The following is a 27,073-nucleotide window of genomic DNA, read 5'->3' as shown; positions in this document are numbered from 1 at the left end:
CATCTTGAATGCCCCGTCTAGTCTCGCGTAATGGCGAGCTAAACTCAAATCTTATGAACTGTGAGAGAGAGCGTATCTTTGACATCACTGAAGATAACGGGAAAAAAAAACACACAGATTTTAAGACAGGATTTTTTTTAAATATAAATTTTCTAACTTTTGGGACAATATCGTCTTATAAAGAGTACATTTATAGACATGTTTAAGCCAGAATGATTTGACATTTAAATAGGATTTCCCTGTGACTTTAATAATAACCAAGCATGTACCAGGCTCTCACCCATATGGAAGAGAGGCACCGGCCTCCATCTGTGGCCCTGACGGAATAACTGGGAGAAGGTGGATGGATGCATTTTTATCAGTAATTGGTTAAAAATTAAAGAAAAAACTCATTCAGATAAACTTTATTATTCAATACATAAAAAAATGCTGATATTGATGAGAATTTGATGAAAAGTTCTGCTGTTTTTTTTGGATATCATATTTCTTTTAAGATTGTGTTAATAAAACAGGCCCCGGTCCAGGAAGATCAACTGTGCAGAACCGTGATGGATCAGGGACAGCCGAACAGCTGCAGGTCCAGAGCGTAGCCCTCCAGCTGGGAACTGTAGTCCTGACACTCCGCAGACGTGCATGAGGTGGGCCAGAGCTCCACCAGCGCCTCAGAGTCCAAAGGCAAACGATACCTGCAGGGAAACAGGTGAGTTCTCAGCAAACACAAGACCAACTTAAGGTGAGGCTGAGGTGGAGGGACACTGACTTGATGCTGCCTCCATTTGTGACCTCTGACCCACTGGATCCCATCACCAGGTACTGCTTGTTGTTCTGCAGGTCGACCCCACTGCAGGTGGCCTTCTTTATCAGGTCCAAGTCACTCTGCAGACCAACTGCATCAAACTCTGCAGCACAGGAAAACAGCAGGAACCTGGTGAAAGACATAACCCAGCTCCCACTGAACCCTGCAGTCCAGAGTGTGATGATCCAACCCCCTCCCCAAAACAGTTTTTGAGAAGATCAGATGTTAAGCTAAGCATCTCAGAAGATAGCCGCCTCATGGTCGGCCCATTTCAGCCGGACATCCTGAGCTCCACCCTTCGCCTCGGTCCTCTGGTTGATGAAACATCCTCCTGGGTAACGAGCCATTCAGTGCAGCGACATCAGGAGGCCCCAGTGCCAAACCCCCACCCTGCTTTTTCCTTCGCTCACATTGAGGTAACAGTACAGATTCCCAGTCAGCAGGAAAGGCGAAGCTGTGGGGAATATCTGTATGGCAACACAATCCCAGCCTGAGTTACTCATACGATGACTTTTCACAGGAACTAATCCAAGTTTTCTGCCCAGTTCATCTCAGGATGAAGGCTTCAAGAGGATCCCTGAGTATATTTGGGAGCATGTTTTCGACTTCCATCTGCTAGCGTCAGAGAGTCCGTGGAAGGAGGCAGCTCTCGTGGACGTGTTTATCACCTGACTGAACGACAGGACCGAGGATGAACTCTTCACCCGGGAATACCCTCAGTCTCTGAAGGCGCTAGAGGATCTGGCTACTCGGATCAATCTTCGCATCCTTGAACGGCGCTGAGAGCGGAGCAACATTTTTTCTTTTTCTATTTAGAGGAAATTATTTACTTTCTGGACCTGGAGTCCCATAAAAAAACGCTGCTTCAGTCTTGCCAACTTCTCAGCAAGAAAAGTAACTACTAGCTGTCCTAAAAGGCACTAGGTGGCGCCATCGCCTAATTTCTAATTTGCATACTTCATGTCCTCAGGTTGCATGTCTGAACCCCTCCAATATATTTTTTTTTTGGGTTGTCTGTCCAAGCAGCGCAGAGAGATAGGATAGCAGGGAGGACGGAACGAGGGGATTTTAAGAGTTTTAGAAACAAAGAGAAAAAAACAGGAAGAAGAAGAAAGTAGCGGCAGTAAAAAGAGACGGGAGGAGCAGGAGAGGAGAGTTTTTAACTGACAACTGTCAGCTAAAATGTATTCCTATCATTCAGTTTTAAGGTCTAGGGAAAGATTAGCAGCAGCTTTGCACATTTCATTATAAAACTTTCTTTCCAAGTTTGAAGTCGTTTTGCTTTCAATCAAGGAAGCGGATGGGAAGCAAAACGTCTGCAAACTAAATCCAGTGGATTGTTTTTTTTTTACTTTTTTGGAATAACTGACCTGGATGACTGAGAATGTTCACCACATTCATTGGGTCTATCAATAAATATCACGTCTCCATGGTAACAGTCAGGGCCTCACCTTGACTTTTCTTAAGGACTTCAGCTATGGTGGCTGTGTAGGTCATAAAGTCCCCCTCTGCTGCTGAGGACTTCACCGTCACCTTGAAGGCTGCAGATGAAAAACAGCAGACACACGTTTTTACATGAACATAGGAAGTCCTTCTCCTCCTAATCTGCTGTAGATCATCCTAATATGAGCTGGACTCTCATGGCCTGTTCTACTAAAGGGACCCACGAAAAAAAAAAATATGAACACGTTTATTTCATGCACACAGTCTGTCTACTAAGCTGGTGAAATGAGAAATATAGGGGCAATCTCCTTGGTGTCTGGAGTATCAAAAAGCTTAAAATCCTGAGAGAAGGACATGCACCTCAGTAACCATGACGACACCCGGATTTGTCCAGCAATGAAAGACAAGAAACAGAGGAGCTGCTGAGAGTTTGGGACGTTCTGGAAGCATTTTAGGCTTCAAGAAGGGAAACCAATCAAACCATCAGGAAGCCCTGCTGCTGACGAGAACTTTTAAAGGCAAATCTCTTAATCATACCATCAGAATGATGCTGCCACTGCCATGCTTTACTGTGAGAACTCTGCTCTTCAAAGATCAGATTCCATCTCGTACAGCCGGCTTACCTCTGCGACTAAATTTACCAGACCTCATTTTTAAAAATTCAATGCAAAACGTGAATTCAAATTTCCTCCAAAAAAGTGTATTTTGTAAAATGTAAAAATGTGCGAAGGTAGGGAGACGATTGCATTACAAAAAGGAAAAAACATCATTTCCGTGATCTTATTTAAAGTGCATTTTATATAATTATCTTATTTTAGCAGCAAAATACTGAGATAATTTACTGACCTGCTTAAATGACAGCACACCTAGCTGAGCACATGTCTGAGCGCGGCGTCTCAACCGTGTCAGAGCTCCATGCTTCCTGCCAGGGGTGCACCCATTATCCACCGGCCGATCGAACAGCCTCGATTTTCTGAATTTTGGGAGATCGGTTATCGGCCGATACTTTTCCACCAATCTGATCTACATATAAAAATGTTCTAAAGTCCTCCCACTGTCAGTGTCTTAAAGTGCTGATGACTCGACGTTAATTTCATGTATTTATGTATTAATATTATGCTGCAAAACAAAGCAGTTGGTTCTGAGTTATTATTCATTTTAACACTAATAACCTCCATTCAGTATGGAGGATAAAAAGTGCCAAAATTAAATAAATAAATACAGCATTAAATAATTAATTAAATGTGGAATTAAATAAATAAATGTGTCATTCATTAATTAAAACCACGTCACTAATATAAAGTGCCACAATTAAATAAAGTAATAAACAATAATTAAATGTGTAATTCATTAAATAAATAAGGAATTAAATATATAAATGTGTCATTAATTTAATAAAATACGTCTTCATTTTATTGAAAATATATATATATAATTATTTTAGTGTGCATTTAATTATTTCATGGTCCTGTGTCGCAGTGCATCGAAACCATTAAAAGAATCTGTCAAACTCACCCATCAAAGTTAGGGGGCGGTTATCTAACACCTGATTGGTCACCCTGCACATTAAGGCGAAGCAAATCGATTACAGAGACTCGATTCGCATTAACCCCGCCCCCTAACTTTGATGGGTGAGTTTGGGTGAGTTTTAGCTCAATGCTACCCTCATGAGACCATCCTGATCTCGCGAGCTTTCAAGGTTTCACTTGCAGATCAGTCTGGAGACTCTCCGTTAAAGAAAATTTGGAGCCGTTCACCAAACGAACGTCCAATCAGCGTTGGCTTTGAGGCGGGTTGAGGTGTGACGCAACGAGAAGCGCCACAGTTCAGTCTAAAGAACATGGCGGCTTAAGCCGATGAAACTAGCGTTAGCGTGGCTATCGAGCAAGTTTTATCGGAATTACAGAGTATTTCTTCACTGAAAGAAGAGCAAAACACTGCTCTGGAGGCTTTTCTCAGAGGAAAAGATGTTTTTGCTCTTCATCCGACTGGTTTCGGCAAGAGTTTGATCTATCAATTGGCTCCTCTTCATCGTCGCTCTGTTAGTACGTCATATGCTTCGTTGATCTGATTGGTTTATTTGGCCCGTCTATCACCAACATAGGCCAATCAGCTAACCAGTATTTTCGCCCCTTCCCAAAATTACTTCAACGGAAGGTTTCCAGATGGATATGTGGAGCAAATCCATCTGGCGGAGTCAGGTTAGCTCAATGTCACATCATGTGGCGATAGCTGACTTTCCTACTTGTATTTCCTCTGAACTCTTGCAGCAGTGAGGAGTTGTCTACCCCGACATGCAGTCAGCATTTTAATTCTTCCGTGCGTCCCCCATTCTGCTCTGTTGTCTCCCGCCATCTTGTCCTTGATGCAACAATTGGCTCGACCAATGGGATGAAGGGATTCTGGATCATTACATATCTGCTGTCAGCTCATTGGTCACAACGCAGGACAGGGATGGGAACAAGTTTACCATAAGTTTTGTATCTAATGTGTCCTTGTTCTTCTTTTTCCATTAGCTTTTTACTAGCTTTTTACTGTAATACGGGACAAAGCGCGTTCCTTTACCACTAAATACGGGACAGGTATTTCTATTTCTAAATACTGAAAGATTCCTTTTTTCAAGGGACGGTTGGCAACCCTAACAGCAGCACCTGATTAACAGCTGGTATAAACATCTCTCAAGGGTGACGTCAGAGGGAGAACACTGCTGGAGCTAGCTTAGCATGCTATAATGGAGATGGGTGTGATGATTGTTCCAGAACTTCTAGTCTGGAATCAGCTGGTATGGTTGAAGCATCAGCCAGTTTAAGCTCGGGAGAGGGTAGTGATTCTGAGGGATATAGAAGCATCATAGCTTCCAGCATCCAGAGCGCAGCAGGCTAGGCTAACCGCACCGTGACGTCACCGCCAGTAGATGGCAGGAGGGAGTGGTTACTATATGGGCAAAAATGGCCGCTCCCAGACTCGAGACGAAAACTATTGTTTTTATTTCTTAACTCTAACGCTAAAGTCATTAAATCGTTTTGGGTATAAATAATGATCCATTGATTATTCCTTGCTGGCCGAACTTTTCCTTTAAAGATCGGGAATCGTAATCTGCCAGAAACCTGTAATCGGTGCACCCCTACTTCCTGCTATAGGATTTTTGTTGAGCTGGGTTTCATATGGTTTTATTTTTAGGTTTGACTTTTGGAGGTGGGCGCCGAACCACAACACCAGAACTACCTGTGGATAAATATAACTGCATGTTTTTTGTTTCTCAGATAATTTCTGGTTTAAATATTAGCTTATTTGTCCGCATTTAGCTCCACCTGATCCATTCGACCTTAACATATCAATCCAATGAGCAGCAGAAGGTCCCTGAAGCTTCAGCATCCATCTCACCATATTTGATGTGAGGCTGGCAGGTTTCCTCCGTGCGTCTGGCTGCTGTCAGGGTGGAGCTGACCTCTCCTCTGTAGGACGCACATGCAGCTGCACAGCCACAAACAGAGGAACAGTTCACACAAAGCCATGAGCTCCATCAGCAGCTCACACCTGATGTTACCTGTCATGCACTGACACTGCTCTCCCACACAGAGGCGCTGCAACTTCTGCTGCTGACCAGAGAACTGCTTGGTGCACAGGCTGCCTGGAAAACAGACCCACTGGATCACTGGGTTTAGTGGGAGCATGTGGAGAGAGTGCTGCCTGTTTCTGGTTATGAGTGACAGATCAGATCAAGTCCATCATATCTTACATTTGACCAAAGATTAAAGAAAAACACTGCATCACTGAAACGGAACAACTACATCTCCTAGCATTCACTGCAGGCCGTGACGCTCACCTTTGTCTGCAGGTTCTGTGACGGTTAACAACGACACTGTGGCGCCGACCACTCTGAACCTGGTTCTGACCCGAAATCCGACACAGAGGAAGATCTCTGAGGGAACCTGAACAACATTTGGAGAAATCAATCAGCTTCCTGATGGTTGCTGCTATCCGGCAGCCTCAGACATAGCCACGGCTACTCAATGCCAGCTTGGTCAGCAATGCAGTGTCCCCCCACCCCCAGGGAACAGAGAGGAGACAATAAAAGAAACGCCTGGACCCAGAGAGGTACTCACGGACTCCATCTGGATGATGATGGTGTCTCCTTGGAGCTCATAGTGGGAGATGACTGGATCCTCTGTTTCCATGAACTGAGGAGGACCAGGAAGAAAAGCTCAACAGAAAGTCAACAAGTTCTGATAAAATCCGATTTTTAAAAAGAAACATTCAGAGGGAATTGGTTTATCTCTGGTAGGTCAGCAGCATCTGAGGTAGTCATGGAAGCTGAACCGGTTTAGACTGCTTTGATCCAGTTGAACTTTCTGAATTAGCAAAACTATTGTCTTCATCTAAGCCTTCAACTTCGATGTTAGATCCAGTTCCAACCAGGTTATTTAAGGAGGTATTCCCTTTGATCTCCTCCTCCATTCTAGATGTGATTAATCTATCTCTGTTACAGGGATATGTACCTAAAGCTTTTAAGGTTGCTGGAATTAAACCTCTGCTTAAGAAACCGTCTCTTGACCCAGATGACTTGGTCAATTATAGACCTATATCCAATCTTCCTTTCTGATCTAAAATTCTTGAGAAAGTAGTTGCCAAACAAGTTTGCGATCACTTCCACCATAATGAACTTTTTGAAGAGTTTCAGTCTGGCTTTAGAGCTCATCATAGCACTGAAACAGCTCTGGTGAAAGTCACTAATGATATTCTCATGGCCTCAGATAGTGGACTTGTATCTGTGCTCACAGATTTTTTTGAAACTTCAAGTCAGATTGAACTTTGAATCAATCTGACTGGATGATCTGGTGAACTGGAAAGTGACCTGAGATAACATGTGTAGTGATCTGGCGCTATAGAAATAAATTGAATAGAATCAAAGGATCAGACCTGATTGTTGTTAACATCTGAGACAGCTTGGCTTCAATAACCATCATATTTAGATCAAAGATTCTGTCGGATCAGGTTCAGATTTGAAATCCTTCAAGCATCAGAACCTGAAACGGAGCAAAGCGTCTGGTTTCAGGGGCTCAGCGTTATCCTGCTCCTACCTGTCTCAGGTCCTCCAGGTAAGGCTCCACACCTGTGGGCAGCTGGATCTTCACCACAGTCAGAGTGGACTCTGTGTACACCTCGTTAGGAGGAGGTCTGTACCTGAAACACAAAGTTCACAGTATCCACCAACAGGTTCCCGCTGCAGCTGAGGGAACTGGTGTAGAATTTGGTTGCTTACTTCAAGCAGGCGACCAGGTGAGGAGCTTGCATGCTTGGACCTGTGGAGGAAAGGGAGGACATGAGGGGAAGGAGCAAGGATCCAAACGAAGCCTTGAGGCCTGAACGTACTGCTGGAGATGCCGCGTCCGACCACCTCGATGGTCAGATCAAAGTTACATCTGGTCTGGGTGGAGGCGGTGGTCTGATAGTAAACCGTCTTCATCTAGGAGCACAGACAGGACTGTAACTGGAGTCAATGTCCTCAGCAAGTCAACCAAAACAAGCCCCACCCACCTTTATGCTGGACACGCCCCTTCCATAGCCTGTAGACACGATGATGTCATCACTCTCTGTTATCTTCATAAGAAAAAGGAGTAGAAAAGAGTCAAGGACACCGTAGGATGCGCTCACACGTGGCTCCAGAAGCTGCTTCTGTCTCACCTGGATGGGCGTGGCCACAGGCCGGCTCTGGCTCAGCTGGACCTGCTGCAGCTGGCCTTTCCTGCTGTAGCGGATGCTGATGTCCTGGTTGAGCATGGCTCGAGGGATGACCTTGCTGTACTCCGTCACAGCCTCCAGAGTCAACACCAAGTCCTGACATCAAACGTCAGAAGAAGTGAGTTCTATCTGAGGTTCTGCTCATCAGTCTGAGCCGATGGTTGGAGAAGAAGTTTACCTTGGAGGAGTGGAAACCTTCTCCGTAGTTCTGATCCTGGGTCAGCCAGGACAGGATGGGGATGGCGTAATGGATCCTCCCCTTGAGCAGAGAAGAAAAAGCCCGTCCAGTTTAGAAGAGTCACTGTTACTGCATGAGCAGACGGAAGTGCCTCCCTCTACTGGCAAAAAGAGGAACTACAAGGGCATAAAAGAGCTTTGAACGTGTGGAGAACCTCCACCAAACACCATAACTCGAACTCCTTCATTGGGCTCAGTTCACTGAACATCTACAAGAAGCTTATTTCCCCATTGAGTTTATTTTCTGCCCCTTTAAACCCTAAAAACATTTCCAAATGTTTAGACTCTTGTTTTAAATCAGAATTACTTTAATAATCCCAGAGGGAGATTACTTAAACCGACCAGCTTCACCATTAATGGCGTCCAGGCGTGAAAATACATTTAAATACAATTAAAAAAGAAAATTCTCTTTGTGAGAATTTCAATGTTTGTTCAAAGTGGTTGGGTTACAGAAGGAGGTCAGGCTACTGCAGGTTCAAAAACCGCTGCCCTGTATAGGCAGGAATAAGTACTGCCATGTTACAGTTCACCTGAAAATAAACCAAAGCTTTAAATTCAAAGGTTGTAAATCAGCAGCTGCACCTTGAGCAGCACTGCCAGCAGGACGTAGGCTGTTGTCTCCACCGTCTGACCGCTGGATTCATCAGGCTTCACCCAATTGACCGTCACATCAGGCTCCTGCCAGTATCGACGCTCCACCGGGTTACCTGGACACACGTTCACAGCCGCTATCAGTTCACGCCACGCGGCCTTAGACTGACAGACGGCAACATGGCAACATGAGAACAGGTTGTTATTAGTAAAGAAAGAAAGAAAACAATATGAAAATGGAGATTCTTCATTTAAAACAGAAAAACACTTGAAATAAAACAAAATTTAGTTAAGTCATTTTTTCTGAAAATAAATGCATTTACTCTTGAATTGAGGAGGTAAGTGAAACACATTGCCAATGCTACAAGACAATGTACATTTAAATTAAGAAAAAACTATTCCATTGTCTTATTTTAAGTCTATATTATCCAATTATCTTATTTTAATAGTAAAAATCCTCATTCCATTGGCAAATCATCTTATTTAGCTAATCAAGTTAAGGGCAAATACACTTAATTTAAGACATTTTGACTTAATTCTAGATCGTTTTTGCAAAATAACTAAAAGCTGAAGATTGAAGAAAGCCAATCATCTGACAATATAAGAGTCAATCTTCATCTTAAATAAGCTAATGCTAAAAATCATATCCTGTTTTGAGCCTCTGATGGGAAGCTTTTGGCTTCTGGTTGTAACTGTTTTTATTGTGCATCTATCAGACTGTGGTGGGCGACCGTCTCAGAGTTTTGAAGATGTGGGTTCAATATGTACCTTAACCTGGTCTTCAAACTTTAGAGACATGGGACCAACCCATTGGTCTAATTGGTCCAGAGCAGCGCTAACCAATTAAAGTCGTAGGGAAGCGGCCGTTCCAACCGTTATATTTCCGAATTCTCCCGAGTGGTGCACGACTTTACACGAGGTTTCGGGGAAACCTTGTTTGAAGAAGTTGCCATGTTCGTCAATAAAGTCAAGACTTTACACGAGTGAATAAATTGAATGTGATTGGTCGTTTATCAAGGGGGCAGGATTGTTGTAGCAAGTTTGATTGGGGCCAGTTTTTCGGAAACATCTTGCTAACCAGTTAGCAACTTAGTGCTAGTAGGTTTCAACCATTGCGTAAATTAGCTGCGAAATATGAATCAAGATGCTATAACTGAAGAAATTTGATTGACAGATGACCATTGATAGATGATTGGCCGAATTTAGGTGTTCAGGTTGACGCAGAACTAACTGGCCTGCAGAAGATAATGAGAAAACACAGATTTTAAGACATTTTTTAATAGAAATTTTTTAACTTTTGGGATAATATCTTCTGATAAAGAGAACATTTATATACATGTTTAAGCCAGAATGGTTTGACATTTAAATATGATTTCCCTACAACTTTAAAATAAGGTTTTATTTCCTGATTAGTTGCAAGTTTTCCACCCAAGTAAACATCTTCCATAACGCAGAGGTCTTTCTGAGCCTCCTGTCCTTGGCTCACCTTTCTGTCGAGCGTGCTGCTCCAGGTAGGAGAGCAGCTCCATGGCCTCCACGCTGTTGGGGTCTTGAAGAGTCAGAGCGTAGTTCGCCAACGCTCGCAGGTACATCCTCTTCACAATCAGGGCATGCTTGGAAAGGTACTTTGCTGCTGCTCGCTTGCTGTCCTCATGAGACTGAAGGAGAACAGAAAAGGAGAGGAATACGAAGCCGAGGGGAAAAACCCTCCGCTGTTATCCCTGATAATGGTGAAGTTGGAAACAAACTGAAACCTTTAACTGGATTTAAGAGGAGGACAACAGATTCAGGTAAAACCAAACAAAGCTTTCTGATTTCCAGCTCCTCTATAAAATAATAACTTTTTTTAAGTTCAGTATGAAAGTTTTAGCTAGTATATGACTTCCTGTCTCCTGGGGTATAAATCCGACGGCCTGGGTGAGCATTTCTCCTGTACCTGTTTGGGATGATGATTGTTGACCTTCATCACTCAGGAAATGGCAGAATATCTACTTGGATCTGTCGATTCAGGATAAACCAAAAAGGCTTTTAAGAAAACATTTAATTGAGGAAAGAAGGGAGCGGGAGATCGACAGGCAGATTGGTGCAGCGTCTGACGTGAAGCGGGTGCTGTACCGTTCCGTCGTGGTGAAGGGAGAGCTGAGTCAAAAAGCGAAGCTCTGGATTTACCGGTCGATCTACGTTCCTACCCTCATCTATGGTCATGAACTCTGGGTCATGACCGAAAGAACGAGATCGCGGATACAAGCGGCCGAAATGGGTTTCCTCCGTAGGGTGGCTGGGCTCTCCCTTAGAGATAGGGTGAGAAGCTCGGTCATCCGGGAGGGACTCGGAGTAGAGCCGCTGCTCCTCCACGTCGAGAGGAGCAAGTTGAGGTGGCTCAGGCATCTGGTTAGGATGCCTCCTGGACGCCTCCCTGGTGAGGTGTTCCGTGCACGATCCACCGGGAGGAGGCCCAGGGGGGAGACCCAGGACACGCTGGAGGGACTATGTTTCTCGGCTTGCCTGGGAACGCCTTGGGGTTCCTCCTGAGGGGCTGGAAGAAGTGGCTGGGGAGAGGGAAGTCTGGGCCTCCCTTCTTAGGCTGCTGCCCCCGCGACCCGACCCCGGATAAGCGGAGCAAGATGGATGGATGGATTTAATTTTCCCGAAGAGGAGAAATGTCTCTGTCAGGAAGCTATAGCAGAGCATCATGAGGCTATTGAGTCTCCATGACAACCATAGGTCGGGGCGGGATGTTTGAGCGGTAACATTGGTGTGCTGCCTTTTGTTGGTCGAATACCGCAATAGGGTGCCCCCTGGTGGATATTTTGTTGTTATTTTGGTCACATTAGATGGAACATAGATATCCATAATAAAGGCTAGATGTCTTACGGCGGAGTCTCAAACGTCATCACCGGGCGGCCATCTTACCACAGGCTTTCTGTTGTGCTCTGTGGTACTTAATGTAAGGTGAGTGATCAGCACGGACACAAATACTCTTATCTCATTGAATTCTTGACGGATTTACAAACAGTTTGGTTTCTTACAAACGTTATGAACGTGGCTATAATTCTTGATGCTTGAACATGACGAAATAGCAGATTTTCTTGTCGAAAAATGACTTGATCGTGCAGCATAGTTGTGCATCACGGTTACTTGCGCAAGTTATCAATAACGATTGTATGACAATTAATCTTTAGTGTAAATTACAATCTTTGTGGATGTGGTTGTAGCTATTAGTTGGCTAATAACAATAATCTGAGTGTTGTTGTATTTTCATTATTAGCCTAACGTTAGCTGGCTAATAACAAGAAGCTACGAAGTGAGACCTAAAGTTAGTAAGTTAGCAGCTAACGTTACAGTTTAGCTAGCTGCTAACGTTAACCAGCAACTTTGCATCAGTGGAAGAGGCAGAATTTATACATGATTAATGCATGATTTCCAATCAATTTGGTTTGTCAAAACATCTTACATTATGTTACAGGAATTTGCTGGGTCTATTAATAGGAAGATGCCAGACTTTTGTGCTGCCTACGGATGCTCCAATCGCCGTAGTGTCAAAACGAGTGCCAGTGGGATCACCTTTCACATGTAAGATATGAAATTATGATTGGTTTTTGGGATAATCGTTAGTTAATTAGTGGATGTATGTACAATACAGGCTCTGGTACACAGGAACAGCGGGGCTATGACTTAATAGTATTACAAGATTGCCAATAGTCAAAACCTGAGGGAAATCAATATCCCAATGGCCCAAAAAGATAAATGTTCCCTTAATTTCCCCATGGTTATTATAAATTATTTTAATAATACAACTCTTATTTCAGGATTTGTTGTGCGACGGGCTCTGAAAAAGCTGTCCTGTGATGTCTGCCGTGCCAGCTTGGTAACAGATGCTGCATCTGCCATCAAGGACCAGAGCTACCACCTAGAGGTGGGCGGATCGATCCCAGGATCGATACTATCGATACCAACGCTGGTATTTATATTGAACAATATTCGTTTAACAAGATCGATACTTTTTATCCTCTCTCGCGCGCGCTGACTGCTGCGGAGTCACCAGTTTCCCCATATGTGTAACAGCACTTTGCTCCCCCTCCCCTCTCCTACAGTCACATGGCTCAGCGGCGCCAGCCAATCAGCGCGCAGGCTTAGCTTGGCCTGCCCACTCAGCACTACGTCACACAGACAACCGCGCTGCCGGTTGCTGGGTGAGTGCTCACTCAGACTTGGATGGAGAGAGAGACCAAAGACCCGCCTCCAGCCTCAGACAGACATCTTTGACCCAAGCGTTTCAGTCCTCCAGAGAATATCCAGGTAGATAACAGTGGTCATCGTCTGCAGCACTTCATTATACATCATATATTACTCAGAAAGTGTAGTTAAGACCTTGAAAAAACCCAGTACATTTATCCCATTAAAAATTGTTAGCTAAAATAAGCTAACATTAGATAATCTCTTATTTATTCCACGATTGAGAACTTTATAGAAAAAAAGCAACAGGCAAGTGCAGCTTAAATGTAAAAAGTATCGGTATCGGTATCGATATCGGCGATACTGACCCAGTATTTACTTGGTATCGGATCGATTAAAAAATCCCGGTATCGCCCACCTCTACTACCACCTGCTGAAGTTAAAAAACAATGGAGGTCTGGTGATTCCATCAGAAGGCACAGTGATGGTAGTCAGGGCAGCAGAGTGGGTTCTTCGTCAGACCTCATGTACCAGACGATCACAGCCCATCAAAGTGCTAGAGGTCGTGTACATTGTACGGAAGAGGATAGGGTCAGAGGATGTGTTTGTGCTTGGAGAGCACATCGGAGAAACGCGGTATGGCATAGACAGCCACCACCATACGCTGTTAACATTGGTTGTGTCCTTGTTTTTTAAGCTAAGGCTGCACCACATTGCCAAAATAACCAACCTTGGCTTACAGAGCAACAACATGCGACAGAAACACAATAAAACCGTCCTTTTCAAAGGGCATTAACCAAGCTATGTTTTTTGGGTCATTTTTTCATCTCTGTCTTCCATGTGTATACCATCACAGTAGTGTAGGTGGGGATTTCAACATGCTACATCTATATATACTTGTGAAGGGGACTATTGTACCAATTTTAATAGCAAATAAATTTCACTTTTATAATGGTTTAAAAATAGGAACTTTTGTGTAATTACTGATATATAATCCGAATAGTCTACATGAAACTTCACAGTGTAACCTTTAATTTGAAACCTGGATTATGATTCTACACCAAGAGGTTGCCACACAATAAGCCTTTTTTGTCAGTATTTCAAATTTATTATAACAGTAATATTTATATTATAAAAGTATTTATGTAAATATAAATAAATTAGGACTGTGAAATAATTAATCACACTCAAATAAAAGTGTTTATATATATATATATATGTATTATAATATATATATATATATATATATATATATATATATATATATATATATATATATATATATATTTTATATACAATATATATATTATTTATATTATATATATATATATATATATATATATATATTTTATATATATACAATATATATATATATATATATATATATATATATATATATATATATATATTATATATACAATATATATATATATATATATATATATATATATATATATATTATATATACAATATATATATATATATATATATATATATATATTATATATATATTGTGTATATACATTATATATAAAATATATATATAAATATATATTTCTGGGACCATATATATATGGTTGCTATTCTGTACACTGAGTTTTAATAGCATATATTGATTTAACATAAATACCTTGTGCATGTGTATATTTATTGCACCTGTATGTTCTATTCAGTGTTCTTTTCATATGAAATTCCATGGTTATAATTATTCCTAAGTGTGCAGTATCATAACTACATGTCTGACTTTTGTTTAACAAACCAAACAGTTTGAGAATAGTTAGACAATTGAGGAAGTTATGGTTATTTCAGTACATGCGCCATTGAAACACAATGCTACGAATGAGCGAGCTGCCTGTGGTAAGATGGCCGCCACGTGCGGACGTCGACCCCCATTGGCCAGCAGCGCGGACGAGACATCTAGCCTTTATTATGGATATCTATGAGATGGAAGGTGTAGATCCAAGATGGCGGAACGCAGCACCGAGCAGCTGTGGAATTGAGCTGATTGTGATCTTTCATGTTATGTTTCAGACAAGATTTGTTCGTAAGTATTGGTTAATTGTGAAAACAACAGTTTTTTTGCTTTATGTAACCGTCTTGTAAATAATATTACACTGAAGTTATCTATGAAAAATGTTTTATTTTAGCTTGCAGCAAGAATGACTGGCTAAAGCGATGGCAGTGGTCAGAGGCCACTCTTCAACAAACGACTACAAAGAGAAAGAAGTTTGAAGCGTCGTTGTCTGGCTGTCTAGCTTGCTGAAAAATCAGGAAAATTCAGAGCGAGGACAGCGCTGTGGGGGACAAACCTTCTCTGTCCTACCATCACAAACATAAACCTGTGGTGTTTCCTAAATTTGGCTAAGAGTTCACATTCTGTCCACTGGTGGCTCTTACTCTGAGCTGTAGGATGGGGTCTCTGATGCTCGTCGCTCGGTGAAGGGCCATCAGCACCAAGGAAGTCACGTAAACCGACTGCTCCACTTTATCGATCCCCTCAGCCTGAGAAACACCACGCAGATTTTACGGTCAATGGCCTGAACCTGTAGACATGAGAAATGAACCCAGGAGACCCAGACTGACCATGAACTTGGAGTTCTTGGGGGGAGCTCTTTCTATGAAGGAGCCATCTGCCTGCTGAGTTTTGCGGATCAACCAGCTGACAGATTCTGAGAGAGATTGATGGTCGACCTTTACAAATGAGTCTGCCATAGACAGCGTCCTGACCACCTCAGCGGTGACCCTGGCAGACAGCGCAGAGGGACAAAACACCCACTGGTTTAGTAGTAGTTAGTCCAAAACTAGCAGATAAAGACCGATTGACAGTTACAGATAAATACCTTCAAAGGTTTCAATGGAAACTTAAAGATGAAAGAAAAGGATTTTGATGTTTGGTCGAATAGTCAAAGTCAGGGGCGGATCTAGGGGGGGGGGGCTACTTGGGCTACAGCATCGGATGTTTCCCCAAGAGCCCCAGATCTCAATTCTGAGCTGATCTGAGTAAAATGTGCAGTACTGGAATTCACCAGAAAGTGGCAGTATGCACAGGAAAGCTGTAACCCTGTAGAATTCCCGTGCAGAAGAAAAATTGTTTCCCTCTCATCGCTGCCAGCTTTTCAGGAGTCGAAAAGTTTTTTAAACGGATAGGCGAGTTGTGGATATCTATTGCTGCTGCTTTTTCAAAAAGCACCACCAGCAGCACCAACAGCAGGGCCCTAATGCCAGGTTTTCAAAAACCTACAATGCAGCGATAGAGTTGATTTCTTCCTGCTATGATCGCAGCCCCCATCATTATGCAAGGGATCAAAACATCTCACCTGGTCAGCCAGGCCAGCAATGACCCTAATGACTCCCTTAACTGAGGCATGGGCCAGTATCGTATTGAAGGCCAACAACGACCTCAACGACTCCCCATTAATGAGCTGTTTTTTTTTTTTCTCTCTGTTCAATGTTCAAGTTTTCTAAGCCATAACAAGGCTTTTGTTGGGCTACTCTATAAAGCCTGGAACTAAATGCTAATCCAGACATTTTGAATTGAAAAAGCTTCCTGGATGGGAAGCAAATCGTCTTCAAACTTGGAAACAAAGTCCAGTGGATTGTTTTTTTTTTTTTACTTTTTTTATTTGGGAACAATCAGATGGTCAAGGCTGCAAATGATGGTGGCCTGAAAGGACCATTTGGTTTTGGAATAAAGAATATCTTCTTATTGCCACAAAACACTGAAAACACTGTTTCTTTTTCCACCACCGTACCACAGGGAGGCACTTCTCTGCTGTGTCAGCAATGACACTAAAACTACAGGTTAGACTGAATGGGAGGAAGACACTGGGATTGTCATTTTCTACCATGAGCTCCAGAGCGGAGACTCTGGTTGCCAGAAGGCCGCCTCAGGCTCCCACTGATTCAGCTTTATAATTTGTAGATTATCAAATTCTTTGTTTATTAAAACACATTTTATTTATAACTCTCATGATTTTGGCACCGATGGCTGGCTTAATTGCTCATTCCATTCACCTGTCTAACTCTGCCCAGTTGATCATCACCGCTCATCTGATCCACCTGCTCCTGCCTCTATTTACGGTACTTGCATCTAGCTATCAGTGCCTGATTAGTGCTCTAGTTCTGGTTCTCAATGGGGTTTTCAGCATGTGTTTGTGATTACCTGATCCTGACTTGTTCTGCCTCTCAGCCACTGAGGCTCTTTGTTCCCGTCTGAACGGGTTGCCTGGACTGTCCTCAGACTCCTGGAACTCTGAGCCTTCCTGTCCTGATCTGTTTCCCTGACCCGGCTCAGACTCCTGCTTGTTTTCCGGAGCTGTAGCATCTGTAACACTCTGGGCGGCTCCTGTTGGCAGCCCACCGGATGGATCCTACCTCATTCTCTCCCGATGGACTGAACTGTTAAACCAGAGCTCCAATGATAGGCGCCCTAGCCACTATTACTGCAGATCCAGTTTCTGTTTAATAAACGCTCTGAATTATCCCACACTCCGTCTCACCTTGAATACTGGGTCCTTCTGTCTTGTGTCATGACATTAACAGCAGTTTAAGATTTAAATCAGGGACTTTTGCTCTATATGCTGATGACATGCTTTACTTCATAATCTTATATTCAGGAAAGAAATCATTTTTATTTTTAACAACCTTGTAAGTTTTTAACAAAAGACCATTTCATATTAGGGGAATCACCCTGGCTTTCAATGTGAAGAACACATGCAGTAAGGCTGGATCAGGAGTTGTTTAAGTCAAGTATCTTTCAGTATGAGCTCTGATTTGTCCAGCCTCCATTTTTTCTTATTCCCTCCTAGTATATGCTAGAAAAGATTGTAAATTACCATTAGTAATATCCAAAGCTGTCAATGATCACCGCCCATCTGATCTAATAGAGCCACTTATCAAAATCACTGATGCTCAGTTAACTGCTCTACTTCTTGTTTCCAAAGCATCCAAGGTTTCGTTCTACATTTCTTAGCTCTACAGGATGAGTCAGTCTGCCTGTTCTGAGGGTTTGAAGGTTTTGATCACTCACAGGGTACTGGATTCAGTCTTCATCCACATGCTGTAGCTGAAGTCTCCATTTCTGAAGGACATGAGGGCCGTCTGACCTGGAGATACATAGACGTAAACCATTGGTTTCTCTGGAAGAAATCTCCATCAGCTCCTTAATTAGCTACCCACCATCTTTGATCTTTTGCCTCAGCTCCTTGGCGTTCTTCTTTATGTCTGCTCCCAGCATATCCCAGCTGCCACTGGTCTCCAGGTACTGGTACACCTGGACAAGGGGGAGGAGTCTCTCTAGTTCTGCTACTGCTGACCCAGAAGGAAAGTTGAGAATCTGTTTGAGACCGTCGGGGTCTACAATGACCGATACGACTTCTCCTGGAAGCTCCCCTGTTTCATAGGACCAAACATGTTTGATCAGACGGAGAGCCCGGGAAACTTCAGCAGGAAACATTTTGCTTCTTCATCTCACCATTAATGGTCAACAGTCTCTCCACAGCCGAGTTGGGAACAATGTTTTCTGGCAGGATGGTCTTCAGCACCACTCTCCTCTTCTCTGAGCCTGAGAGGGACCCAGGTGAGGATTTTAGGAACCAGTGACCTGTGATAAAGCATGTTGGTCCTCTTACCGTAGACTCCTTGAGGATCAAGTATTCCCCCAGAGTTCACCACCTGTCTCACTCCTTCAGGCTGCAGAAACAAGCCAAGCAGATTAGATTAGATGCACTTATTTATTAATGAACATCATCCAGAACTCATCAACGGATGGATGTGTTTCTAGATGTGACACTAAAACTACAGGGTAGATTGAATGCAGAGTGCAGAAGAACCGGGTTAACAACCAGCCAAACTCCAGCAGCGAGGATCATGTCTAGTGGTTGGGGCATAGGTTAGGAATTCTTAAGGTTCTGAGTTCAAGCCCCACTCCCACAGACTGCCACTAGGGCTCCCTGAGCAAGACCCTTAACCCCATACTGCTCCCTGAGTGCCACACAATGGCAGTCCACCGCTCCCCAGGGGAATGGGTTAAATGCAGAGTTAATTTTGTTGCTCTGTACTTGTGATGGTGGAATGACAATAAAACAAGGTGAAAAGCCGTAATTTTAATTTTCAGATCCCGGAAAAGACATCTTTTTAACGTCTATAATTGATTAATTTGGGACAACATTGGACTGACCAAACAGCCACATTTTCAAAAATGATTTCCTAACTATTGACCAGATTTAGCCTAAAGACCAACATCTGACTGACATCTGGTATTCAGTTTGACTGGATGATCTGGTGAACTGTATCTGTAAAGTACCTTGAGATGACACGTAGGAGCCATAAATTATTATATGTTCATCTTGTGCTCTTCTAAAACTTTTCTCACTCTGTCTGGGGGTATGTGCATGCACATGTGACGTCGGTGGACAGAGTCACCGTTATCTATGGGTGGCACCATGGGTGTGGTGTCATTTTATCAGTTTGTGTGCTCACATGGGTTCAACATTGACCTGGATTATGGCGGCTGGGTGAGGTTACATACCACTACCCGCAGAATCTTCTTCACAACGTCTCTGAGTCCTGACTGTGTTGTGAGGGTGAAGGTCAGGGTGTGTTCTCCAGGCTCTAGGCCCATCAGGGTAAAGGTCACTTTAGCCACCCCTCTTGCAGGCAGGCGGCTCCAGGAGGAGCAGGTCGTGATGTGGTGCCCTGCCTCCTTGGTGCTCGGTTTGGACTTCAGCAGGCAGATTGCTGGACCAGCCGAGAGGGTCACACAGTACTGAGAGTTAAAGGATGCCATAAGTCAGACAGGCAGTGAGGTATTTCCTCTCTTTTTCACACTGAAGAACCTCATAGATCAGGGGTGGGCAATTCCTGTTCCTGGGGGCCAGTATCTTGCAAATTTAAGAGCCATCCTTGGTCCAACAGTTACCTTCTCAGTATGCTGTCGGTTCTTCAAATTATGTAATTGCTTTATTCAGGTGTGTTCAACCAAAGGCACATCTAAAAGTTGCAGGATACCGGCCCCCAGGAATGGCTCCCATCATCTTTTAATTGAACCAACGCTACACTGATGAATCTGTAACTTTTATGGGATATACAGCTGAACTAACCATGATCTCGTCATACTCCTGGTTGTAAACAGAGCCCTCCAGCTCTAGCTGTTCTCCCCTGACCACCTGATAGGGCAGTGGGACATCCACGCTGAGCGGCAGACTGACAGACACCTCCGCAGGATCAGCCACACACATTCCTGACAGACACACAACCAGATTTATTCAAAGGATCAGTTTCTACATGCAGCAGCCTTCAGTTGGCTCTATAGGAACTTTAGAGAATAAGGAGGTTCATTCGAAGTGTTCCCTAAACAGACAGTAGTATGGGAAGAAAGAAGGGTATGGTGAAGGTAAGGATGTGTAGAAACAGAAACATACCGCCCTCAGGGGACATTCCAATTGCTTTTACCACCCAGGTGGTCAGAGTGTCTGGCAGAGACCTGGACACAGACAGCTGACCTGATCTAAAGACACAAACATAGAAGCTGATGAAAATACTCCAGCTGATGGAGCAATGTTATAATTTTCTCATCATCTTCTTCTTCTTTCCCATCGCCCGGCTTGATACACGTTTGCTTGCTGTGTCTAAAAGGCCCGGATTAGCCAGCAGGTGGGTCCGGATCCAGACAACGGTCCGCTAATCTGTCACCTCCGCTGTAGATGATACTGCTATTGGCTATTAAGCTATTGGCTTTGTTCAAAATGTGAATAGTCCCACACATTCTCATCATCATACTTTGGATCTTGTGCTGACATACGGCATAGAATGTGAAGAAATAACAGTATTTCCTCACAACCGTGTCCTCTCTGACCACTTTTTTAATTCAGGATTACTTTAACAGAGTTCTCCTCCCCCAAAAGAAGGGTTCACTTTAGCAGATCTTTATCAGATAGTGCAGTTATAAATTTTAAAGAATCTGTTTCACTGTCTCTCTCCTCTGTGTCGCTGAGCACTGCTGCAGAGTGCAAAAGCATAGCTTATTCCCCTTCACAGGTTGATGAATTTGTCGATTGGGTTGCTAGTTCTCTGCGTACTGCCTTAGACAACGCAGCTCCTTTAAAAACGAAATATCGCTCCACAGGCCTGCGGGAGTCCTTCCTAGTCTGGAAAAAATGGTTTACTGCTGTATAAGAGGACCCTTTGTAAAGCAAGAGCAGCATATTTCTCCTCATTAATAGAGGAGAATAAGAATAATCCTAGATTTCTTTTTAATCCAGTTCCCAAACTCACCCAGAGCCATAGCTCTGTTGAACCGTCCATTCCACCTGCTCTTAGCAGCAACGATTTTATGGGATTCTTTATAAATAACATTGATATTATTAAAAATAAGATCATAAGCACTCCTCTATCCACGATTGGTTTATCTCTGGAGGGGGGGGGGCAGCATCTGAGGTAGTCATGGAAGCTGAACCGGGTTTAGACTGCTTTGATCCAGTTGAACTTTCAGAGTTAGCTAAACTATTGTCTTCATCTAAGCCTTCAACTTGTATGTTAGATCCAGTTCCAACCAGGTTATTTAAGGAGGTATTCCCTTTGATCTCCTCTTCCATTTTAGATTTAATTAATCTATCTCTGTTACAGGGATATGTACCTAAAGCTTTTAAGGTTGCTGTAATTCAACCTCTGCTTAAGAAACCGTCTCTTGACCCAGATGACTTGGTTAATTATAGACCTATATCCAATCTTCCTTTCTTATCCAAAATTCTTGAGAAAGTAGTTGCCAAACAAGTGTGCGATCACTTCCACCATAATGAACATTTTAAAGAGTTTCAGTCTGGCTCTAGAGTTCATCATAGCACTGAAACAGCTCTGGTGAAAGTCACTAATGATATTCTCATGGCCTCAGATAATGGACTTGTATCTGTGCTCGTCCTGTTGGATCTCAGTGCTGCATTTGATACTACTTTTAGTTGCTATTTTTTTGGGTCTCAGTTGTTCAGTCATGATCCACATCTCCTATACCCACCCTACTGTGGGCAGGGGAGCCTTAGTCAGTGCGGCCAACCTTTACTTATAAAGTTATGAACCCCAAGGGGAGTGGCAGCCTAGTGGTTAGGACATTGTGCTTGGAGTTCAAGCCCTGCTCAAAAAGGGCTGCCACTCTGGGTCCCTGAGTAAAGACACTTAACCCCACGCTGCTCCCCGGGCGCTGCACAATGGCAGCCCACTGCTCCCCAAGGGGATGGGTTAAATGCAGAATGAATTTTGTTGTACTTGTGACAGTGTAATGAAAATAAAGTTTAATTCTTCCTCTAACTCCCACCCTCCCATAGCTCCAATATAAATACAACTTTTTTTTGCAAAGCCCAGTTCTTCGGAACCAAAAGAAGAGAAGAAATTACTTTGCCTGTTGAATTGATAAGTGCTTAGAAAGGGAAAAAAAACACATTTATCTGTTGCTTCATTTAAGCTTGTTGGTTTTCACGCTCCATGTTACCTTGCAGGCAGCACCTCCCACAGCCAGCTCTCTGGGAAGTAGCTTCTCACCAATGGAGCCTGATCAAAATCTGCGCCCAGTTCTGGAGAAACAATCCAACTCAGCAGTTACAGGCTGGCCAGGACAAAGGGGACTCACTCCATTAAAGAAAGATTTGAATGCGTCTGGACTCACCATGGCGTCCCAGGACGAGCCTGTTGTTTTGGTCCACATTCTGCTGGATGTACTCGCAGCACTCAGTGAAGACTCTCTTGCAATCTTCCTTGAAATTTTTGACTCTTCTGAAGAGCTGGTCAGCAAACTGTTGGCAGCTCACACTCTTTGGGATGTATTTCATTCCCTGTATACAGCACGGCCTCTGAGGACCAAAACTATTGGCTGCAGAAAGACAGACATGGACAGAACTCTGACTCTGATAAGTTTCTCGGTTATCGGCCTGGACCTTGCTTCATGAACAGAACTGATCCATTAATCTGCCCCGCCGGGGTGTTCCTCTCAGCAGGATTTGCCCCAAAGACACACCTCAAAAAGTGTGTGGCAGGGTGGCAGCATGGTCCTGATAAGATCTTAATCAAACCCAACAGGCACAGAAACAGCCTTCTCCAAGTTTATGAACGAACATAGAAAAGTTATGCAGAGGAGCTGAGCAGGCGGTACTTAAAGATAAAGCTGCTCTTAGGATTCCGGGGCTGCTGGAAGTGATTTTGAACTGGGGGTGCATTCACTACTTTATTGTCATGTACACTTCAGTGCACACAACCAGGGTCTGTAGCACACAGACATCATCAGTTCCCAGGTGAATATATGCGCTATTAATTAAACTTCACAATAACCTTATAACAACTAGGGCTGAAATTAGCGATTATTTTGCAAATCCATTAACTTGTTGATTCCTTAAAGAAGACTTTTTATTAGATTAAACCAAGTGAAACTAACAGGATTCTGCTCGAGGAGTTCTGGATAGCATTTTGACAGATGAAAAAGCTTTTTTATCTTAAATGCATAATGTTTATATAATTGTTTTACTTTTACCAAAAGTAACTGTGGAACCAACTACCAGTTTTAGTCCGTGAGGCAGACACCCTGTCTACTTTTAAGGCTAGGCTTAAAACTTTCCTTTTTGATAAAGCTTCTAGTTAGAGTGGCTCAGGTTATCCTGAGCTATCTCTATAGTTCTGCTGCTATAGGCTTAGACTGCTGGAGGACATAGGGACCCCTTTTTCATCATTCTGCTTCATTCTATCTCTATTCTCCCACTCTGCAGAATCTGTTAGTTCAATCTCTAACCTTCTGCTCTCTCTGCTTTTTCTCATAGTAGCTTCATCTGGTCTGTTCCTGTTTGGCTGTGACTCCATCCTGGAGAGAAATATCAGCTGTGCTGCTGCCATCAACACCTTTGTTTCTAGATGTTGGAGCTTGGCCTGTTTTCCAGTGTAGTCCTGTTTCTCTGACTGTGACTAACTGGATGTGCTCTCTTCATCCTCTGACATGGGACTAAAAGCAACAGTAAAATAAATAAAAAATGTCAATACAATTTCCCAAAATATTCATGAGAAATGTATAAATTGTGCAAAGCATTATTACATTTTTTTTTATATGTCCTTCTCGCCACCTGGGGGTGCTGTATCACCCCTAGTACCCCCACTTCCCGTGGCCATGCAGGACTCTGCCTTGATGTGCATTACCTTTTGTTTTGGTCATGTTAAGAATCCAGTTTGTGTGGGTTGTTTTTTATGGTGCCCTGTTCCTCGTTGGGCCTTCCTGCACACTTGCAGCTCGTTGGATCATTACCGGAGGAGTATTTGAGCAGCGGACTGTCACTACTAGAGTGTTTGCCAGTTTTGGGTACTCTAGCCAAGCTGAGATTAGCAGAGTCTAACCGAAGCTTTGTTTCTCTGAGTCTAATCTTTATTTTGTCTTTGCTCTTCGGCAGGAAGCATTTCCCTTGTAACTGGATAACCTGGACCTTCTCCCCCTGGAATGATTACTGAGTACACACTGAGCAGGGGTAAACCTCCACATGATCCATTCAAGTCCTCATCGGAAAACCAAGTGACAGTCCGCTCCTTTACTCCTCTGGGTCCACGGTATGTCTACCTGTCCGCTCTCCAACGAGTTCCCTCTCCTCTGGATTAATTCCCCAAAACGTGAGTTTCTCTCCAGCTATATTCAAACCTTAGTCAATTTTCCTACGGTCCCTGAACAGATCACTTTGACTTCTCCTTTAGGCTTTCCGGTTCACCAGTCCACTGAGTTCCAGTACCTACTTCTGTGTTTCATTAAATTTCAATAAACCTGTTGAACTGCTTCCCTTGGTCTCTGAGTGGTTCTCTGCATGTGGGTCAGATTGCTTAAACCAATTATGACAGGTCATGTAATTGCTCTTAATACATTAGCTTATATTGATCGTAAATAGACAGAAACATGGTTAGGCTTTGATTGAGTGATCATGTATTGATTAGATATGGTTGTTCTGTATCTTTATGGCTGCCTTTTTAAAGGATCATTTTACCTTTCCTACACTACAAAAAATTTTAATCGAAATAAGTCATTTTTTCTTACAATAAGTGCATTTGTTCTTGAATTGAGGAGGTAGGTCAGACACTCTGTCAATGGGTCGAGACAATTTAGATTTAAAAAAAGAAAAAACAATTGCCTTGTCTCATTTCAAGTACACATCCAATTATGTGACAATCTTGGCACTGGTACTGGTCTGATCCACTACACCTCCATATAACCCCTGTGCAGATCATCTGCAAGTGCCGGATTGTCTAAATCCTCTCGTACGAGCATTCCTTACTGCCTGTCTGTTGCCTGACCTGATTCTGCCTTCAGGCAACAAGCCTGCCTGTTCTGATTCTGCCTGTCTGCCAATAATTACCTTATTTACCTACTCAAATTAAAGGCCAAGACACTTAATTTAAGACATTTTTGCTCATTTCTAGATAATTTTTGCATTGATGTCCTCTTTGAAATGTTCATTTGATTTACTTTTGACCGCTTCCCAAAGCACCACCACCCCCAAACACAGTTGACCCATATCCCTGTGAAGCTCTTTCTTTGCTTTTGAATCTTCCAATAGTTTTGCATGAAATATATTTACCTAGACCTATAGGGATAATGAGGTACAGAGAGACTGATCCTACCTTTTTTTTGCTCGTCTGCCTCAGTCACGGCTCTCTTTGGACGCACCGCTGCTGTGCACGGCTCGTCTGCACACACGCATGAAAAGAACCAGCCTTATTAACCAATCAGAGCTGCCGTTTAAGGATTGACTGAGCGATGAACCTACTGCTGGATGCAGGGTCGGCATTGGCATTGGTCATGAAGGTGAGGCCAGCCAGTCTGAAGATGTCTGCGTTGTTTTTCCCGCCACCTCCTCCGCAGCCCAGGTCGCTCTTCTCGATGTGGCGCAGGACCTGGGGGGCCACCGTACCTCGCGTTAGAAGGTGAATAACACCCTGCACACCAAAGCTCAGACCAACAGAAGAAGCATGTTCAGGCAAGCAGAACGTTACCATGGAAACAGGATCCCTATAGTTGGGTCGTATGGTGAAGACACTAGAGTCTACGGCTGACAGCGCCACCAAGCTGCCCTGATTGGTTCTGACGTTCAGCTGGATGTTCTCATTTGGCTTGTAGGGCTTTTGTTGGAAGGAGATGCTGGTCTGAGGGACATTCCAACATGCATGTTAACCAGAGCCTAAAGGTCAGATGGATACCTCTGGAAGGTAGAGAGTCAAAATACAGCACCTGGAGGCTGTTGACACACTTGTCTTTGATGTCCATCCAAACAGAGTCGGCCACCAGCTCCCCTGTTCCTTCTCCATGCAGGATGTAGAAGACCAGCAGTCTGATGGATGGCACCATGGAGGAGGTCACCAGGAAATTCAGATTCTGTTTGCCATCAACGCTGGGGACAAAGTCCTGACTTTGAAAGAACACCACCTTGCCTTTAGAGAGCACCTGTGGGGAACGGCCAAGAAGCCGACAGAAGGTAAGGAAACTGAAAGCAACCAGGATGCGACCAACCATCTTCTCACCAGGTAGCTCAGGGTTCGAATGTTCAGGTAGGAGGGAGCCGCTGCGTACACCTGGATGTTGGCGTATTGCCCCACCTTCAGGCTGTGACCAAACATGGGCGTGTTGATGTAAAGGTAGCGCTGGTTTGGGGAGTGGTAGGCCACGGCCTCCAGGGTCAGACTAGCCTGACTCTGCGCTGGGAGGTTGGGGTCCGCTGTCTCAAACTGAGTCAACAGCAAGGAGAAAATTAACCCACAAGAAAATAGAGCAGAACACACAGAGCCACGAAGAAGTAAAGACCCAATCTCCTGCTTTCGTCTTACCTAATGTCATGATTTTAGTCCTGCCCTGTTCATGCTCATTCTCCCTCTCCTGATGATCACTGATTGTTCCCACCTGTGCTGCTCCCTATTTAAACTCCTGCTCTTCACCTGGTCTGTACGAGATCGTCTGCTTTTTCACAGCATTCAAGCTCTGTTTCATGAGCCAAGAATGATCCTGTTCCTTGACCCTGCCTGTTCCTGACCACTGCCTTTGCCCAGACTTTACCTTTGAGTGAGTTGATGATTGTTGATAAACCTTGC

General features: G+C 43.5%; 1 protein-coding gene across 1 annotated transcript in view; it reads right to left on the bottom strand.

Moving 5' to 3' along the window:
* Nucleotides 1-130: 130 nt before the first annotated feature.
* c5 (complement component 5) overlaps nt 131-27,073 on the bottom strand; it is a 36,592-nt gene continuing 9,649 nt past the window's right edge. Inside the window, exons 12-42 of the mRNA XM_038297413.1 lie at nt 26,510-26,713; nt 26,220-26,432; nt 25,985-26,134; nt 25,759-25,885; nt 25,613-25,678; nt 22,641-22,844; nt 22,467-22,548; nt 20,407-20,492; nt 20,086-20,225; nt 19,515-19,751; nt 18,616-18,676; nt 18,459-18,548; nt 18,164-18,376; nt 18,015-18,090; nt 15,569-15,728; nt 15,383-15,487; nt 10,296-10,467; nt 8,801-8,925; nt 8,160-8,240; nt 7,925-8,077; nt 7,778-7,840; nt 7,613-7,706; nt 7,503-7,542; nt 7,321-7,423; nt 6,346-6,420; nt 6,066-6,171; nt 5,787-5,870; nt 5,624-5,713; nt 2,248-2,337; nt 761-899; nt 131-686 (exon numbers count right to left, since the gene is read on the bottom strand). Of these exons, the coding sequence (XP_038153341.1) occupies nt 554-686; nt 761-899; nt 2,248-2,337; nt 5,624-5,713; nt 5,787-5,870; nt 6,066-6,171; nt 6,346-6,420; nt 7,321-7,423; nt 7,503-7,542; nt 7,613-7,706; nt 7,778-7,840; nt 7,925-8,077; nt 8,160-8,240; nt 8,801-8,925; nt 10,296-10,467; nt 15,383-15,487; nt 15,569-15,728; nt 18,015-18,090; nt 18,164-18,376; nt 18,459-18,548; nt 18,616-18,676; nt 19,515-19,751; nt 20,086-20,225; nt 20,407-20,492; nt 22,467-22,548; nt 22,641-22,844; nt 25,613-25,678; nt 25,759-25,885; nt 25,985-26,134; nt 26,220-26,432; nt 26,510-26,713 (3,762 nt within the window). The 3' untranslated portion in view covers nt 131-553. The remainder of the gene's footprint in view (nt 687-760; nt 900-2,247; nt 2,338-5,623; nt 5,714-5,786; nt 5,871-6,065; nt 6,172-6,345; nt 6,421-7,320; nt 7,424-7,502; nt 7,543-7,612; nt 7,707-7,777; nt 7,841-7,924; nt 8,078-8,159; nt 8,241-8,800; nt 8,926-10,295; nt 10,468-15,382; nt 15,488-15,568; nt 15,729-18,014; nt 18,091-18,163; nt 18,377-18,458; nt 18,549-18,615; nt 18,677-19,514; nt 19,752-20,085; nt 20,226-20,406; nt 20,493-22,466; nt 22,549-22,640; nt 22,845-25,612; nt 25,679-25,758; nt 25,886-25,984; nt 26,135-26,219; nt 26,433-26,509; nt 26,714-27,073) is intronic.

The sequence above is a fragment of the Cyprinodon tularosa genome, unplaced genomic scaffold, assembly GCF_016077235.1.
Source record: "Cyprinodon tularosa strain WSP-4 unplaced genomic scaffold, ASM1607723v1 ctg1102, whole genome shotgun sequence".
Lineage (NCBI taxonomy): Eukaryota > Metazoa > Chordata > Actinopteri > Cyprinodontiformes > Cyprinodontidae > Cyprinodon > Cyprinodon tularosa.
The sequence above is the reverse complement of the archived record's forward strand: the minus strand, read 5'-3'. Positions and strand labels throughout refer to the sequence as shown.